The sequence below is a fragment of the Apus apus genome, chromosome 13 (assembly GCF_020740795.1).
Source record: "Apus apus isolate bApuApu2 chromosome 13, bApuApu2.pri.cur, whole genome shotgun sequence".
Lineage (NCBI taxonomy): Eukaryota > Metazoa > Chordata > Aves > Apodiformes > Apodidae > Apus > Apus apus.
This window is the reverse complement of record NC_067294.1, coordinates 3593738-3612459: the sequence shown is the minus strand read 5'-3', so window position 1 is coordinate 3612459 and position 18722 is coordinate 3593738. Positions and strand designations below refer to the sequence as shown.

Here is an 18722-nt window from a genome sequence, read left to right as displayed (position 1 = left end):
AGAGCTAAAAAAGGTTGCTTACAGAAATATTTGTACAGCACACTTGAGCATGTGGCCCTGTAAGGCAGTTAACAACTTTAAAAAGAATTTGCTGCCTAGAGTTGTAGAACACTGAAGGGCCTATCACACAGCTATTGTCCCTGTGCTCAGGCCAAGTTGTCTTTTACTAACTTTTACTTTACTCCCTCTCTTAACGTGCATGTGCCACTAGACCTCCAACAGCTAGAGGCTTCTTACTTGGTGTCTTGGTGCTGGACTTTGGAGAGCTCTCAGGATGGTTTTATATACTGCTAAATACAGAAACAGAGGGCAGGGAAAAAGGGCAGGACTCCCTGCTCTCTGGGGATTAGTATTTAGAATTTAGTTTCTACTTTGATTTTTGCTCTTCTCACAGCACAACAGGAAGCCTGGGGACAGATGTTAAACAGACTGCAAAAGTCTGGTGCCCCCACTTTGTAGCTTGCACAGGCTTGGTTTCTCAGCCCAGGTAAGTTCCTCTCCAGCAGGCAGCTTTCTTCTGCTTCACTATCAGTTAGGGAATTGTTGGAGTGAGAATTCACAGTACAGAGCTACAGAAAACCACCCTTGCTGCACCGGTACGATCAAAATGAGGAGGATGACATTTCTTCAGTTTGTGCACAGACACCCAAAACTAAAGGGAACAATCACGCACGTTGAATGTTACCAACCTAAAGTGCTAACCCAAACACTCAGCAGCAATAAACCAACTCTCTTGCCAATGCTAATTGAGCATTAAGCTGATGCAGTATTTAAAACATTTACATTTCACTGAGTGGTTGACAATTCACAGGTACTTCGGGACTTTTCACAAAGCCTCAGTGCACACATAAGAAGGTAACTTGCTCTAAGTCCTAAATGAGGAGATAAAGTGCTTGAGACTTAAAAGGAAACTAGAGCCAATGTGATCACCGAGTGTCCTTTTGGTACTCCTTACATGGGTACCCCTACGGAATTGGGATTTGGCATTTTTGTACTCATCCTGTCAAAAACAGATTTCTTATAATTTGTGCCCACCACCAGCCAGTATTTCAACATCTATTTCTGTAGTATCTTGCTAAAAATGTTTTCTTCCCCTCATTCTTAAAAAAAAGGACGAATAGGTAGTAAAATGAAAACTCATTAAACTTCTCCTAAATTTCCATTTTACTGGAACAGTACTTGACTTTAAGAGCTATTCAAACAGCCCCCATCTCAATGCAAAGGCTGTGGCTCAGCAGTTTCCAGCTCTGCACATTCAGACACAGATGAGGGTTGTTTAAAAACAGGATGGTCAACCACAATGGTAAAAAAAAAAAACCTCCACCCACCCCCAAAATAATCCAAGTGTTGCTGAAGTCTTCCAGAGGTACATTTTTCTGCAATTTAAATTTAAATATATTAATAAATACTAACAAATTGATACCATTTTGGCTGGCTGCATTCTACAAAAGAAAAAAGAACTCTAAGCTACTGAAATAATAATTTAGCCTCTGCTTCTGGGAGCACTGCAGCTTGTGTGTTATCAAAAAGCTACAGGAAAGTATGTTTTAAATTACAAGATAACGTTTGTATGAGGAGGAAGATGTACATGGTAAGGCATCAGCAGTGAGAGTTACAAGAAGTCATAAATCAACCCTTCTAAAGAAATATTTGAGACATTCTGAGTTAAGAGATAAAGGAAATCAGAAAAATCTGTGGGGTTTTTTGATTTGTTTATTGAAATATGAGCAGCAGTATGCAAAAAATATCTTTAAAAACATAACATAGCAAAACCTAGTAATTTAAAAATTAACAAAATAAAAAGATGTTTAGAGATAAATGAAAAAAACCTTGTTGCTAGAACTGTGTTTCCTACAATGTAAACAAAAGCATAAAGGTTATGCTTGCAACAAACACAGAAGCAGATTTATGGAGCAGCACAATAAAGCAACATTATGTTGTAATCTGATGGTTTGGTCTATTGATTTGAATTCAGAATGGGTTACCTTCCTAAACAGAAACTTCACAACTACAAGAAGAAGTTAGTCACCTTTATCTTTTGAAACAAAACATTGAGAAAATGTTTTGGTTTGGTTTGATTGTTTTTCTCCTAAAAAACACTAGCAACACTTTGGGCAACTAAAACAACATCCTGACAAAAATTATTTCAAACTAGGGAGAAAGCCTGATTCTTTTTATTGTTCTCTTGACTTTCACTGCAAGAGGATCTGCCCAAGAACTGACAACTTTCACACTGTCATACTGTGTGTGTGGGGGGGAAATCACAGCTTCAAGCTAACCTCAGAATAATTCCAATATTTTAAACAATTTGATACTGAATCAAACCACATGGGTTTGTTTCATCATTAGTCTGACTCACAGGCTGTTCTGTTAGATATGTCAGTGATCCTAGAAAGCTTTGTTTTGGTCCTACAGATACTATGCCCCAATGTCATCCCTTCATGGACAAACTACTTCATGCCTAAAGCAATGAAATGACCGTTAATACTTCCACAAGGCACTGGATTGACTGCCAGCAAGACTGAAGTCCTCCAGGGAGGAATACCCAAGCTTACTACCTTACCTTAGTGACTATAAAAGCAAACCCAGCAAGAACTTCAGTGTATGCCTGCTCTAGGCTCTTTGCTGGTACTGCCAAAGCTGTCAGCTAATGCTGTGGCTGGTGCAAAGTAGAAAGATGCCCCAAAAGAAGAAAATATACTACAAAAGCCAAAACGATTTCAATGAAGAGTAACATTCAGTCTAAGCTGGTCTATATGGGGAAGGTTCCATCTTTCACTACCACATTACTGGCTGATTCAGTTTCTCCATCCCTCCATCTAGATCAAGAAGTGACTTCTACAAACATAAGCAGCACTGTCTGCTATGGCTACACTGAAAACATAGTAAGAGGCCCAGAGTTCCCATCCAATCCCTCCATGCATTCATATCTGAATTGTCCATCAGCAGCACAGATGAATTAAACGTGATCAGGAACACCATGAACCAGCAGCACAGATGAATTAAACGTGATCAGGAACACCATGAACCAGCAGCACACAGAATTCGCTAACTAGAAAGCTCTCAAAAACTCCTACTTAAAAGGCACAGAGAAGTAGAACACAGACAAATCTCACTGGGTCTGCTCCTGCAAGCCCACCCTGGCAAAACCAGCAGTCACAAGGATATCCCCAGCACTGCATATAGTACAGCTCAAGAATATGTACACAAGCAGAAAAGTACCAGAGTACTTTAGTACTTAATGACAGCATCAGAAGAGGGTTAACTGGATATTATTGCAGAAATTATGGTTCAGTGCATGGGTAGCCAATCTAACCACAATACTAAGCACCAGCTCTGGCTCATGAACACCCACTTCAGCACCCATTCTTGAGTCATTTAGCTGGTCATATCTACACATACAAGTGAATGGAGATGAAGCCAGGTGAAAAACATTTTGCATAAAGGAAAATCTTGTACCTACAACTGAGATCTTTCCTTAATTCAATGTGCCATTATATTTATGATAAAAACTAGTCAAGAAAAATAAAATCCTGTAGTGTCAAATATACATATTCAGCAATCCAACAAAAGTCAAGCCCAAGGAGAAAAGAGAAGCCTGATCCTGTGGCCAACTGACTTGGCATCTTACTCGATCAAAAGAACCATCTGTGGGTTGCAGTTCCAAAGGATGAAAGAGAAGACCCCAAAGGTGAGTGGCAAACAACATTCCCCTTCTCCTGAAGATGCACCTGTTTGTTTTTAAAAGCACTTGAGAAACTGCTTAAAACCTGCCTCCCCCCCAAACAATAAAAAAACCAAACCACAAAATACAGAAATTCCTGTACAAGGGAACATTAGGGTTCTGCAGAAGTGTTACAGTTTATTCCTTTAAGGCATTTGATAAAAAACATTTTAATGACACGTAAACAATTTTATTCCTTTGATCATTTGTTTCTTAGGTACCATATGATGCATGATTTCCATATTTGAGCAGAAACTGTCATTCAATAGAAGACACAGGAACTTGTGTAAGCAATCAGTGTCTCATGATTGCAGTCATTAACTGCAACACATCTTTTAATCAGTATTTGCATTTTAGAGTTTTCAGCCTCTCCCCCAAACACTGAACTCTCTTCTGAAAAGGTGTTTGGGAAAGAAAAAGGAGGGTGCAAAGTTAAAAAATACAATAGGTCTTTTTCTGCATGCAAATAAATTTGTATATATTTCACTTCTAATTCTCTTAGAATATTTCTTTCAGCCTCCTTTTTATTATTTAAAGGGGAAAAATATGCATACACTATTTAAATGATTTCTTTTAGTGTTTAGTACAGTGTTTAAATTCTCTATCAAATAATACAACAGCACAGGCAACAGGATTCTTTACATGTGTGAGAGAAATTTCATCATCATATCAATGCAGTCCTTCAATCCCATAATGCTGCCAACTACAGTTATGAGAGTTCTGATTGAACACATGGCATCAGGGACAGGATCAAGACCACTGTTTCATGTAGGCTACAAAGAAGTGATTACTTTTGGTCATTACCCACTAGTCTGCATTAAATTGCATGATCTGAAGTAAAAGCTTCTGCATTCAGTTACTAACTTGCTAAGCCACTCACAGTCTTCCAAGAGACTCAAACTCATACAGAAAGTGAATTAAATACAGTGTAATCACTAATACTGCGTTAATGTCTACTGAGAGATTCAAAAGGCCTAACACAGATCAATTCCAGACAGGTAAAATAAACAGATAGAAAACCAAAAGAAAACAAACAAAACTTATTCCTTCCAAAAAGTAGAAAGCACTGCCATTTACAAATAGTAGTGTTTATGTTAAAATAGAGAAGGGTACCTAAAAAGAAAATAGCCTTGGCAACCAAATCCAAACGGCATGAGTGTAAATCAAAGCAAAACAAGAGTTACTACTCCAGAAACATGCAAGATGTTTACCTTGTATCAATTACTATTTAAAACGGTGGTTAACAGAAATATTACAAAACTGAAGTGGGAAAAGGCTAAGAACTGCTATTCTGCATTAATATACAGTGTGTTTATGACAGCATTTTCCAACAGACAATACAAGTGTTTTTACACCACTCCAATATTTGTAAAAAGTAGATTTCATGTGTACACTTAAAAATCACATTGTTCCATCTGAGGCAAATTAGCCGTAATAAAGTCTAATCTTGCTTATGACAGTTGCCAACCTAAAGATGTTAAACAACTATGCTAAAAATACAGCTTGCAAGCTGGAGCTGCACATGTTCAAACAGTTTCATGAACGTTAAAAAAAATCCCAAACTATGATATGTATTTATTTTCTGAAGTCAGTCCTCATGATTCTTGTCCCTATTGGACAAAAAAGAAGAAAATTTTCCAGTTAAGACATTTGCCTGTTTAAGGTCTACTCGAAGGAGGGGAAAAGTGTTCTGAATTTTTCAATAGACTTTTTTTCCCTTAGGGCTCAACTGTCACTTTAGCATCACAAGAACAAATTGAAATGTAAAACTGATTAGCTATACACAATGGTATTGGTCACAAAGGGATTTAAAAAAAATATTAAACCGTAAGATCCATTCTCCGTATAGCTCACAGTATCCACTCTGGAAGTTTCTCTAGAATTAGAATAAGTTCACTAAAAATAAGGCTGAAGATAGAATTTCAGCACTATGAAACAGATGAGATGGGATTAAGAGGAGAACCCATTTGTGTAAGTACTTTATCCAGCCACTGGAGGGGCCCATGAAGATGAATTTCTATCCAGCACGGGGTGCTCGTGACATCTTGTCGGTGATATTCAGCTCCCCAGCCCTACAAACATGAACAGAGTTATCGGTCAAGTTCAGAACGTGTTTGTCTTCCAAATTAACTGTACTAAGAAGAAGCAGGAAACCATGTCCTAAGATCCTTATCTGAAGGTAACTCACAATCTAGGAACGGTTCTTATCTAAAGGAAAAGAACCTGAGGTAGGGAAGGAGTGGGAGGGAAGCTGCACCTGGAAGCCTGAATCAAGTCTGGTGTGCTACAGACTTGGAGTGACACCAGGAGCTCCTCTGTGGAACAGACTCCTGGCTGCAGAATGACCCCTGGCTGTGGCCATGTCCTTTCTCTGTGTCTCCCTCCTGCTCCCTACCCTCTACACTCTCGAACTGAGCGGCATTTTTCATAACTGACAAAACAAACAAGTCATCTTTGGACCAGGTGTAAAAAAAACTTGGAAGGCCCCAGTCTAGACTCCATGCTAAATCTGAAAAGGACAGCATCTTGATTATACAATGCTGAGAAAACACTACTGGGAGAACAACAGCACAGTCTGATGTCATCAATTCAAGTCATGTATTTTTTTTCCAGAATTTTTTTTTGTTAATAATCTCTGTGAAGGAATTACAATTTTTCCTTCAATCACTTGTGTTCCTTTCTACTAATATTTTTTGGGTGGTCTTGTGGTTCACTTTGCTCCTTCAAATTCAGAGCATGAGCTGAAATCCCCTTTAATAAAATGATAGCAACCACAATGAACCTGTTCTGAAGACTAAAGTAACTAAGCACATAGTCAGCACTCAGTACAGCAATCGTTGCTTTTCCCTACTTGCATCCATGTCCCTCTCACCAAATTAACCATTTTCAACACACTTATCATCAAAAAGAACAACATCTGGCCAGAATAGCTTTGCTACACCACTATAGTGCTTTTGCAATTACTGCTGAATACCCAAATCCACCATCAATTTAAATGCCAAGTAACTGGTTTACCTTGACAAAACTCATGCGAATGGTGCACATTTTGGTGAGCTCATATACTGCTTCGAATCCATGGTTGACAGACTGAGCTAAAAGCTGAGCAAACTCCTGATTGTTGAAAATTTTCAGACTGCATCCACTGGGAATCTTGCATACAGTTGTGGGATGAAAGCCATGGTGGTAGTTGCAGTTCCTGCTCTGTACAAATATGCTGCTATCACTTAAACACTCAGCATAGACTTCCCCACCAACGTAGTAGAGATGAACTCCTTAAAAACAAAAGTAAAAACGTTTCAAGTTACATTTATTTCAAAAACTATAGTACTCAACACAACTCCCTCGAAATCAGAGACAACAAAATAAGTTTTCTATTTAAAGAGCTTTTCAGAAAAGCTCTTTGCCCCACACTTTGCCCATTTCAAAACACAGTAGAGCTTGATTATCCAGCAGCCACTAGATGGCCTTCTCTCATCAGTTACAGGATAACATGAAAAAACTACTTCCACACATCAAGAGCTATTTTTGTAGAGAACTTCTGTGGATTCTAAAACTCCCTTTTTATAGAACTGGTAGCTTCTGCCTATGGCAATTCCAATAAAAATAAATGTCCTGGGAGAAGGGGCAATGATAAACATGAATGAGAACGTATATCCATAGTCTGTGCTGATTTTCAATGTATTTTCGCAAGCAAAGGAGAGGAAAATCTAATTAGTTGCACAACTTAAATACCATCTGGCTTCATAGATCTTAAAATCAACAAAGCCCCTAGACTTACCACATCAGTTATGTATCTTTATGTTTCCTCCCTTTATGTTCTGAAGACTTTATAACACTACTACTGATTCAAATAACACTACTACTGATTAAAAATTAATACAGAAAAACTGCTGATCCTTTCAGCACCCAAACACAGATTCTCACTGCTACTTCAGTTGAGATACTTGCCTCCCTTCTTGCAGATCTTCTCCCCTTCCCCCACCCACCACTGTGACATGGTTGGGATACAGTTCACTTTAAATGTTCCTTGCAATACCCTGAGGAGAATCCCCTAGGTCACCAGATGAGGCTGCAGCAAGTCAACCGATGAAAGTTAAACTTTCAGACAAGGCAACTTTTGTGAACATTGCTGGAGCCAGCTGGGACCGAGGTAGGATGAAGGTTACACAGAGGAATCATTAGCCTCATCAACTATAAGCAGTAATCAGAAAATCTGGGGTGGGCAAAAATACATTTTCACAACACAAGCCTCTTAATTTAAAGAAGACAGATCACCACTTGCTAGCTAAGTTCTGCTGGGTAAAGACCTTCTGAGAGATCTCTGGAGAGCTGGGTAATATAACATTCTGAGATGAACACAGAACTTTAACGCACAATTAGAAGTCACACTTGCAATGCAACACTTCTACAGGAAAAAGCTCAGCAAGTAGAATTGGGCAGTTTTAATGAGGCAAAAAAACAACCCCTTCCAAACAAAAGCCATAAACAAACAGTATTTTAACCCAAAACAATCTTAATTGTTCTCAGAACTGTTATTGTAAAGCAGTTTTAGCTTAACAATTAGTATGAGAAATATAGATATTTTAAAGCTCATTACAGCAAATACCTTTCTACAACATGATGTGCGATCCTTCTTAGGTTTCTGACCTCAGGCAGAGGCACAAGGTTTCTCTGCCAATACCATGGAAAGGGCTGAGACATGACAGACAAATCTTTCACTCCACCTGCACCTCAGAAATCAGCTGTTCCCCTTCATAACATTACATTTTCATGGACAACAGCGCTGAAGAGCCAACTTTTCAACAGACAGTAATATAACTCGTGGTCTCCATATTATCTGTAAATTTTTGCTGTATTTATAGTAGCTTCTCATTAAAAGAATGTTAAGGGGCAGGACAATATATTCAGGATACATTACAAGCAATAGTGACTTTCATCAAACAAAACTCAAGACCAACTGCAGCAAATGATCTTAGTAAGGCCTCTAGATAGGTGCAACATAAATGGGGTTCTCTTCTCAGGACTGACTTAGTCACAAAAAATGAGATATTCAGAAAAGGAATACTACATTTTAAGATAATCCAAGCACATTCCATCAAAGATGAAAAGTATGCATCTCTATGTGCTATCAGCCAAACACTACGGGAAAACTAGAAGATCTTGCAAAACCTGCTGTCTCAAGGAATCCCTCCCACACACATACACACCCCATGGATTCACTCAGACAAATGAGCCCTTGCAGTTTTGCATTAGCACTTCAAAGTCCTGTTGCCAACTCATGCAAGGTGTTTGAGCAGTGTAGACAGCAGTGTAATACCTTGCATGAACAACAACATTAAAAAAATCTTTGATATACTGCAAAGTGGTATGAAGAATTTGATTGAAGCAGCTGATATAACACAGATTGTTTGAAGTCCTGCAATATGTTTCTTGGTGCTGAAACAAAATTCTACATACAGTCATAACCATAACGAACAAGCCCCTATGACAATGTAGTTTGGTAAGGAAGAGGTAATATTTAATCTTTTCAATTAGTGCCAAAGAAAAATGTATGCAATCCTAGACTAATTCGAATTGAACTACACCTAAGTAAGTTGTCTTCAGCTACCGGAGAAGCAGACAATATCACAGATTGCTTCTACTGCTCTTACCTGAGAATAATCATTTTTGCAATATACAGAAGTTGAAATAAAACCAAAGACTTAGCTTCTTAATCATGCCCAACAGAACAAAGCTTTACCTTTTCCAATATGTCGTCTAGTGTTCTCAATCGTTGAGTTGCGATTAACATTGGAGAGCAATCCCAGGCAGAACCTGTTCTTGTTATTGGAGGGATCTGTAAACCCATCTACTAAGACACTTGTAGAAGATGCATGAAAAGCTTCCCCAACACGATTATTTAATTCATAATACACAATCGAACACCAGTGTTTGGGTTCTTCATAGGCAACAGGTTGGACATCTGAAAACAAGCAAAGTGGAAATACCAGTTTATATAAATGTTAAAATACTAAATTTAAAACTGTAAAGGTTTTCCAAAACATCAACAGATAACTTAGTCAACAGTTATGATGGGCAAGAACAGTCCTGATTAAGATCTTGGTGATTTTACGGTTATTTTCTTATTTTAAGCCTGATAGTCAACAAAAAAAACCCTATACAAAAATACCATTTTATGGTTATTTTCTTATTTTCAGCCTGATAGTCAACAGAAAAAAACCTACACAAAAATCAGTCTACTTTAAAAAAAATCAGTTTAATTGGTATTTTAGGACTCAATTCGCAAAGTCTTTGCACATATTCCAACAATAAGCAAAGGTAGCAGAAAAGACTAATTCTGAGAAATGAAAAAAGTTTGCCTTGTTGTCAGCCATTCTATGCACCTGAGGCTTGAAAAGCAAGAGATGCAAATAAGGAAGGCAAGTTGTATTTCTCAAGACTTTCTGTTGCAGCCCCAGTTTGCCTTGGAGGGCTGCTTCCACTTACCAGCAAGGTTTAATGCTCCATTTGAAGTTCGTCATTCGATGTGGTCATGAGTTGCAAGAAACCTAACTATGTTAATTTTACAGCTTGCTACAAAACTTACCTCTGGTAGATATATTTGGCATGATTTGAGGGATCATTGTATTGCTTGTGTCCATAGACTGAGAATTATCCTGCCCCATTTGATCATCAGGGGGCATATATGCAGGAGGTGGAGTATCAGCTACAAACACGAAAAAGTAAGAATAAAACATAATAAACCTCAGCAATTTAGAATATTTATTTATTCTTGCTAGAGTTGTAAATACACACAAATTCTCTTGAACAAGAGATGTTAAAACATTTGGACCCATTTTCAAAGTAACCTGAAATCAACCCAGCCAGCTGTCTTTACAGTAACCTCCTTCAATAGCTGGATTCTTACCTATGGGACTAGTAACAAGACTGGACACTTGAGGAAAACTAGGAGACATGCTTTTTTCTTTTTGCCTTTGTTCTCTAACAACTGCACTCCTGCAGCTGGGCAAGATGACTATAATTCGCACTTTTTTTCCACATAAACATTAGCTTCCTTGCCTATTCTTTTCTCCATGTTCAAAAAGAAAGAAATAGTAAAGTGACTTCACTTGCCATAGTGTAACAAAGGCCTAAACAAGGCAATTTTTTTTGCTGCTTCTGTAGGCCGAGTTAATTACAGAAGTGTGGATTTCTGTATTCCTCCATTCAGCACAGCACTCAGTGTGCCAACACCCTATTACTCCCTATTTCAGAAATTCCCTCCTGACACCATGAAAACCTCCATCCCACTATCAGTCCTTACCCAAGAGGGATACCCCACTGAATGGACTGGGCAGCCAAAAAGAACAAAGATCAGGCCACTGAGCTACTGGAAAAACGAATTCTTCAATCTACTAATTTCTTGGCTTTATAATCCACACTAATAAATACAGTCAATGAGGCTTCTTTCCTTTGCCCCTATCAACTGCTGTTTTTCCCTATTTTCACCCAAATCAGTAAAGTTCCTATAAAAAAATCTGCTCTATTTTTTCCCATCTTCACTCTGACATCAATAAACTTCTCGGTCAGCCTCTTACATCTGATGTTTTTTCATTGCTAAATATTCTTCTGAAGTATGTATCAATCATTCTACACTCAAACTGTGCAAAATAGCTCACCACTATGAGTGGGACAAAACAAAAATTGGAAGAATAAAACCATAGAAGTTAATTCTCAACAGTGCCAAAACTAGGCATAAACCCCCCCAAAATGCAAATAGAAAAGCAATTTTTTGCAAGTATCAGAAATTCCGGAGGTATTAAGTCATAACAGATTGTGACATTTCTATTCTTTTTATTAAAGTGACACTTAGGCTGTACTTACCTGGTAGCTGAAATGGACTAGATGGCCCAGAGCTGGCTGGGGAGCTTGGGTAAGTGCTGCTGGCTGGAGAAGGCGGATAGGGACTGTTTGGTGAAATGGAGAATGGAGTGCTGTTGGGCTGCTGGAAAGAATCTGGAAAGGTCGCGTTGTGTGGCATATGTGGTTCATTGTGGCTTAAGTTCCTGAACTGAACTAGTAGACTGTGCTGGGGATTGAATTCACTATGTCTAGGCACTAACACTGGAGGTAGAACTGAAAAAACAAACAAACCAAAAAACAGGGAAACTTAGATTAAAAACTGAGCTGGAAGGAAAGAGATACAAGTGATGTGCTCATCATGAAAATTTCAACACTAGCTGGGGTGGAAAGAGGAGTAGGAGATTCATCTGTCATGCCTTTACCCCATCCTCCCTCCTTAATTTTTCTACATTACACTTCATGGAAGACTCGGACTTCACTCCCACAAAAACCAGGAATGAAATACACTCATTTTGTGCAACTGGAAGCAGACCTTTTTTCAAAATAAACAGTCCACATGTGGCACATAGCAAAATACTGATTTAGAACAGCAAAACTCCATATGTGTACATTATCAAATGAGTAAAAATGGAAATATAGTCTCTATTACTACACTCAAACTATATAAAACTATATAGTTACATACTGAAGACAAAAACTATACTACAATGTATGACTACCAGTAAGCTGGAATTTTAACTTTTACATTCAAGAGTGCTGGAAGTCTGAAATTCAAGTACTAGAGCAGAGCATCTGAGCCCTAGAGCCAGTTGCAGAAGAGTTACAACCATTTTGTGGAACAACGGAAGCAACTTTTGACTATACTTTCCACAGCAACATAATTCATCTCTCCCACTCATAACCACAACCCTCCTCACCTTCTCCCATGGCAACAAGCCTTAACTGCAGGCTTGCTACCTGACACAAATTTGGTATGGACCTTGCTCTAACTGGTCACCACTCTTGGTTTTATTCAGCTCTGCTGCCCAATAATAGCAAACCAAGTAGGGAACCCTACACCCTAGAATTATTTTGTGTTGAGTTTTTTTTAACTCCTCAATTCATGTCACTCACTGATGAAACAGTAAGCCTGTGAAAGAAGGCTACCAACTTCCTTCCAAGGACTGGGGTTTTAAACAAGTTTCTCAAATAAACTGAAGTCTTTTGATGACTACTTTCCCATTTTCTTATAAATGAGGACTTTGCCACTAACTTTAAGGGCAGCAGGCTTAAGAGATCTGTGGGATCCCACACTGTGGGAAAAGTGATTTACTACAAAGAAAAATAGCTGGTACAGAACGGAAAACACACCTCTCAAAAACCCCACCAGAAAAGTACACTTTGAGCATTCCTCTTCTAAATTCCCCATGCACCAAATGTTACTTGTTATACAGTGCTGAAGGAGGAGGTAGTGAACAAAGGTGGCTCCTAGACATACGCTATGTTTTTAGACAGCCACGTTCAAACATACCTGGGCTCTCCACCCTCTTATAGTGGTATGGATTGATGCAGACTTCCTTCTGTTTAGATCCAAAAGGAAATTCACAAATATCCAATGGCTTCAGCTCATGATGGCTTTGTAGATCAGGCCAACGCCAAACACGACAGTAAATTACATGGGGAAGACCTTTTCTGTGAGAAACTTGCAGTCGTCCATCTAAAGAGCGTGGGATAGTAACGCACTTGCTGGGCTGTCCTGGACTGCTCAAGGCTTTCTCCAGTTCTTCCATAGCACCTTTTTTCTTTTTCAGCTTTTTAACCAAAGCATCAACAGCTTTTTCTGCCCATTTTTCTTCTTCATCTCCTTGTTTCCAGCCCAACAGACGCTTTACAGCTGGGCTAGTAAAGGAGAACAAACTGGCCATTGACGTCATTTGACACAAGTCTTCAAAAGGTTTGTTGGGTTTTGTCTGTTGGTTTGTTTTTTTTGTTTTGTTTTGTTTGTTTTTTCAAATAAATGTCACTGTATATCAAAAGCAGTTATTGCCACTGATGTGCTGTATTATTTCTTGGAGGCTAACAAATGAACATGTAGATGTCAATGATGAAGTCTTCACATCAAAAATAATGATCAATTCCTCCAACTTAATTCTATTAAAAAGATAAGTTAACAAGTGATTAGTAAACAAGTAAACAGTGTGGTAAAAAAAAAAGGCAGCTATAAAAAGAACGCCTGTTTCAACTCTAGCCATTGCACCTGATTTTGTTTCAAAACAAAATCATAAAGTACTAGGACCTCACCCCGAAGCTAGATAAGGTCAAACGTGATCAGAGTTTCCAGTTCTTGCATTACTGCTTAGTGGTAAAAAGGACAATGGGGGGAAAAAAGGGACAGCACAGTTTCTGTCAACAACTTTCCTAAAATCTATGAGTTTCCTTCAGAAGACAGGCTTGGAGAATGTCCTTTAAAACTGGTATTACATCCCCTATCAGTCCTTCACCAGAAGACTTAAACTTGGGAAGAGGCATGGCAGAACTCAGTTCCACAGCCAGTACTGCACACAACTACTCAACTTCTCAAATGGATCTTTATTTCCCAAAAGCAGAAAATACTCAGCATCTACTTGTTCTTGAGCTCTCATTAGGTACCCCATGTTTTTTTTAAAGAGAACTAAAAAAGTTTAGGAAGAAGCTGTAGTAAGCAAAACAAAAACCATTAAAAGAAAAACCTCATACAAACCTCAAACCAACCGCTCCCCAGCCACTCAGAAAGGTGATCAACCTTTTCAGCCGTGGCTATTTTTATGCTGCACTTCCTTGTATCTTTTAAGAAGAATATTTGAAGCCCTGGATATTTTTAGCCTTTGGCAAAAAAGAAAATTGTTTTCTTTTCCCCAGAAAAGGACAGGGGGGAAAAGGCACGGCGGAGTCAGTACTAGAAATGTGACCTTTACTACAAGCTGCCTCAGAAGGGAGCAGAACAAGACTGCAACTCAAACTGCAGTCATGAATGGTGCTGTTTGTTACCATTCGCCTGCTCTCATGCAAATCCTCCCCCCTCCAATTTAAAGAGTAACGATGACAAGAGGAAATGATGTGCTGTGGCAGCGAACTGATAAGAACTTGTAAAATCCCTTGTGAATACTAAATAAGCAAGTATAGACAATGAGCAGCTGGCAAAAAGCAAGAGCAGAGCTAAGAGAAAGGATGTCAATAACAAAAGATGCTTCCTTTCTTGCTACAGAGACTGCCAAACAACATTGTCTCTCAACTTCTGATAAACCGTGGTGAATTAGAACACCTACTATACCCTAAGACACCAAATCTGCACATAAGAGAAAAAGGTGTCTGTGTGGGGGAAAGCAAGAATTAAGTACCTCTGTGCCACTTCTCTTAGATTGCTGCCTTTAATCAAGGGGATCTTTTTTCCTCCCATCTTTGATTAACTGAAAGTCATCTGATAAGGCTTTTCTAAGTGTCTCGGCACATTTACAAGCTCACTCAGACACATGGATGGGTATTCTCCTATAACAGAACCATATATTAAGCATCATCAGCCAAAGATACACCAAACATCCCTAGACAAAGCATTTGTAACATCCCACATGTAACCATCCCAGATATTCTACTAGGGAGATGGAAGGTGAGGAAAGCAGGGAATAGACCCAAGGACACTTGGCTACAAGGAAGAGGGTAAGTTTAAAAACTTACAAACACCTTTTACAGGAAAAAGTCAATTTATTTCACACAGTAGCTTAATCCCATTGGTACTCCTTTGATTACTTAGCTTAGTTTCAATATGGAAAAAACTGGAAAAAGCAAATCAAACCATGAAAGTGTTTGAAGATTTTTCTCCTAAGCTCCCTTAAACAAAAAAATGAAAAAATATAAAGGAACAGAACTCTGTCACTGCTTCAATAAGTCCTTACAAGAGGGTACTACAAAAAGAAAATTAAAAAACCCCAAACAATTATCTATCACCTTATTTGTTTCTTCTTTCAGAAATAAGGACATGTCTGCACTTTAACTATAAACTTAGTTCCCAAGAACTATTACATGAGAACCTTTGCACCCTTCAAAGTAACAGGAAATACATAAAGGGAGATAAACTTGGCCAAGAACACAGACTAAATTTATTCTTTTACTGAGGATAAAAGTTTAATGTTCTAAAAAGTAAAAGCTGTTTACAGTCACAATTATCTTACTCCCAAGCCCTACTTACATTCATTAGCTGTAAGATATCAGCAGTTGCTCACACCCCTAAAAAGAGGAAATGAACCCACCTAGAATCTCAGAGCAGCAGAAAGACAATTAAAAAGTTCTATTTCTGTTTCTCAGCTACGCTTTCAAAGAATCTTAAGAATCACCAAGGCAGAACACACACTGGAAATTCTTATAGTTCAGTTGAGCTCAGAAGAGCCTTCAAGAAATGCCTCTTGGCTGTTGCCACTCTGACCTATTTCATTACAGCTGTCCCACCTGTATCACGCAATCCAGTTTACAGATCAGTCATTCTGTGATCGTGTCTGATTTTTATTTCTTTTTTATTATTACTTTTTAGTATTTTGAACACAGTAACATGCAGCAACTAGGAATGAAATTTTACTGGCTGTATATCATTTCAACATAATTTATCCACAAGTATGCTCATGGAATAAACAAGCTAACTAAAAGCAAAGAAAGCTGGAACAGTTCTACTGAAATGGCGCTTTGCCGTAACTAGTATTTGTAGGGCAAGTTTCAAGAGAATTTTTATAAGTGACCCTGTCCTGTAAACTATGATTTTAGAAACAACAAGTAATCCAGAAGCATCATAAGAGACCTGATCAAAACTGTTCCAACTTCTTAAAGAAAAAACTTTCCACATACATGCTTATGCTATAACCACTGAAAAACGAGACCGTTGAAGTTCAAAACTCTAACAGCATTCACTGTAAATCCATTCTGGCCACCCATGAGGCTTTCAAGACTCCTGCTGAAGTGTTATTTTTACCTGCTCGATTTTTACCTTGCAACAAACTAAAATGTAGAAATTACACAGAATTTATCTCATTATGGGCCTTTCAGAAGTTCATTCCAGAAGGTAAAATCACTGAAGTTTTACAGGTTTTGTTTTTTTCTTAAGAAAACAAAGTAGTATTTCAAAGTTTCAGGAACTAGTTGTAGACTAAAGGTGGTCCTTTCTTTGGAGTTATTTAAGGTCACAACACAGTAGGTTCAGGCATTTACATAGAAACCAAACTTCTTCCTGTAGAAACTGCAACTCTTGTAGGGTTTTAAAATTTCTGAATGAATAGTATAAACCGCATTTAGAACATTTACTTGCATTTGATGTCATTTCAGCATCTAATTTTTGAAAGGTTTTATAAGTAATCATGATATCTGCCAGGAATAGCTTCACTAGATCATCTATATTTACAATCAATTTTTTTCGAGGCTTTAAAAGTGCATGTTATGAGCTGTGAGTGCAGCACAACAGTGCCCCACTGTAACACTTGAGCACAGAAAACAAATGCTTTAAAGAGTCGCATTTTCATTCACAATGTTGCACAAATTACTTGTTGCTGCACCTCGAGAGGCAGCTGGTAACTTTCATGGGGAAACAAAGCCTTCTTGAATTTCTTTCAGAGGCAGAGGGGCCATTATGCATCACCTTTTTTATTTAATAACTTTTCAACTGAGCTGCAAGAGAACATCAGCTGAAAAACATATTACATTTAAAAAAAACAAAACAAAACCCAACAGTTACAAACACTCCTTACAGAGCGAGTGTAATGTATTGCATGGGGCAGCATGAGGGGTTTTTAATGGGTGAATATAAAAGGAAGTAATGGCTGTATCAAAACTAAGACTTTGGGGCATGCATTATTTATATGTTTAAAGTTCTTGTTAATGACTACAGCAAATGGAAGGAAACTAGTTGTGTGAACAGGTCCATTGTTCAAACCCTTTCTTAATACCTCATCAAGCCAGAAAGATAGAAACAAAGTTGGTTAACAGCAGAACTTACAAATTATATTTCATTTGAGAAGATAGGAGAAATAGACTATCTCTCACCTACCATCACAAATACTACGCAACTCAACTACCTTTTGGTTCCTCTTCTGAGATTTTCTTAGTATACAACATTAAACTGGCAAGTTTAGCAGATGAATTTGATTGGTGTCAAAGAACTTCCGACTATAAGGGCCTGAGCGGGACTCGCAGCAGAACAGACGGATATAAAATTACATAGTGTATTTATTGTCATGAGGTACATTTTTTATGTAACTTGTTCTGCCATCAATTCAAAGCTAATTTCCCACCTGCAAAATCTAAATTTGAAGTACCATTAATCAAGCAATCCACCACCCCAAGAAGTGAGGCAATGAACGATGCTTTTCACAAGTATAAGAATACAATGACAATTGTAGCAGCTACCTGGTCCTCATCCTTCTCGACTGCCAATGCTAAGCTTGTACTGCCAAAGTACAAGGACTGTTCTTTTTCTGCTTAATTCACTTGTTTGCAAACTAAGAAAGCTTCCTGTAGCATTATACCCAACCTGAAATAAAGAACTTCACTGCTTGTGATTAGAAGCTGCTTTGAGACTCAATTCCATAATCTAAACAAACCACCCCTTACAACTAGCTACACAACTGGGAGTTCATTAGAGGTGCTGCAGCCATGCAGTTAAAATTGTTCTGCAGTCGGCTCTTGTGCCTAATTTTACTGCCCCTTCAAACTTAGAAATGCTCAAGTATTTTGACTCCATACACATGTTAACACATGACACACTCAGAGAGCTCAGAATCTCAGTTCTGGTGTATTAGAGCATACACATCACACTGTATTCAGTTATCAATATTCTCTTTAAAACTAAAATCTCACGCCTCAGTGTCACATGGTTTTATTAAGGTCCTTCCTTGCTTATAAATTTCCTGACAGGAATTGTGGAAGGTTGTGCTTGTTTTTTATTATCTTTCTCCCAAGTCTACATCTTACATTGTAGCCTAGCACAGGGTCCCATGCAGTGGCATTCATTAGAGCCTTTTCTTGAGAATAAATACAAAAGAAACACTGGCTCCACAGTTTTTCCATGCACACCAAGGATAAAACAATCCCTGAAGTTACACAGTGGTTAAAGAATTCAGGCAATAAACTTGAAGGGCCTATATATTCCCTACCATGGCCACAG

General features: G+C 38.3%; 1 protein-coding gene across 2 annotated transcripts in view; it reads right to left on the bottom strand.

Annotated features, from left to right (window-relative positions):
* Positions 1-1695: 1695 nt before the first annotated feature.
* Positions 1696-18722, bottom strand: part of SMAD5 (SMAD family member 5) — a 30313-nt gene continuing 13286 nt past the window's right edge. For both annotated transcript variants that reach the window (XM_051631482.1, XM_051631481.1), the window contains exons 2-7: positions 13077-13696; positions 11588-11839; positions 10311-10430; positions 9465-9686; positions 6740-6996; positions 1696-5796 (exon numbers count right to left, since the gene is read on the bottom strand). In XM_051631482.1, coding sequence (XP_051487442.1) covers positions 5653-5796; positions 6740-6996; positions 9465-9686; positions 10311-10430; positions 11588-11839; positions 13077-13479 — 1398 coding nt within the window. In that variant the 5' untranslated portion in view covers positions 13480-13696 and the 3' untranslated portion in view covers positions 1696-5652. The remainder of the gene's footprint in view (positions 5797-6739; positions 6997-9464; positions 9687-10310; positions 10431-11587; positions 11840-13076; positions 13697-18722) is intronic.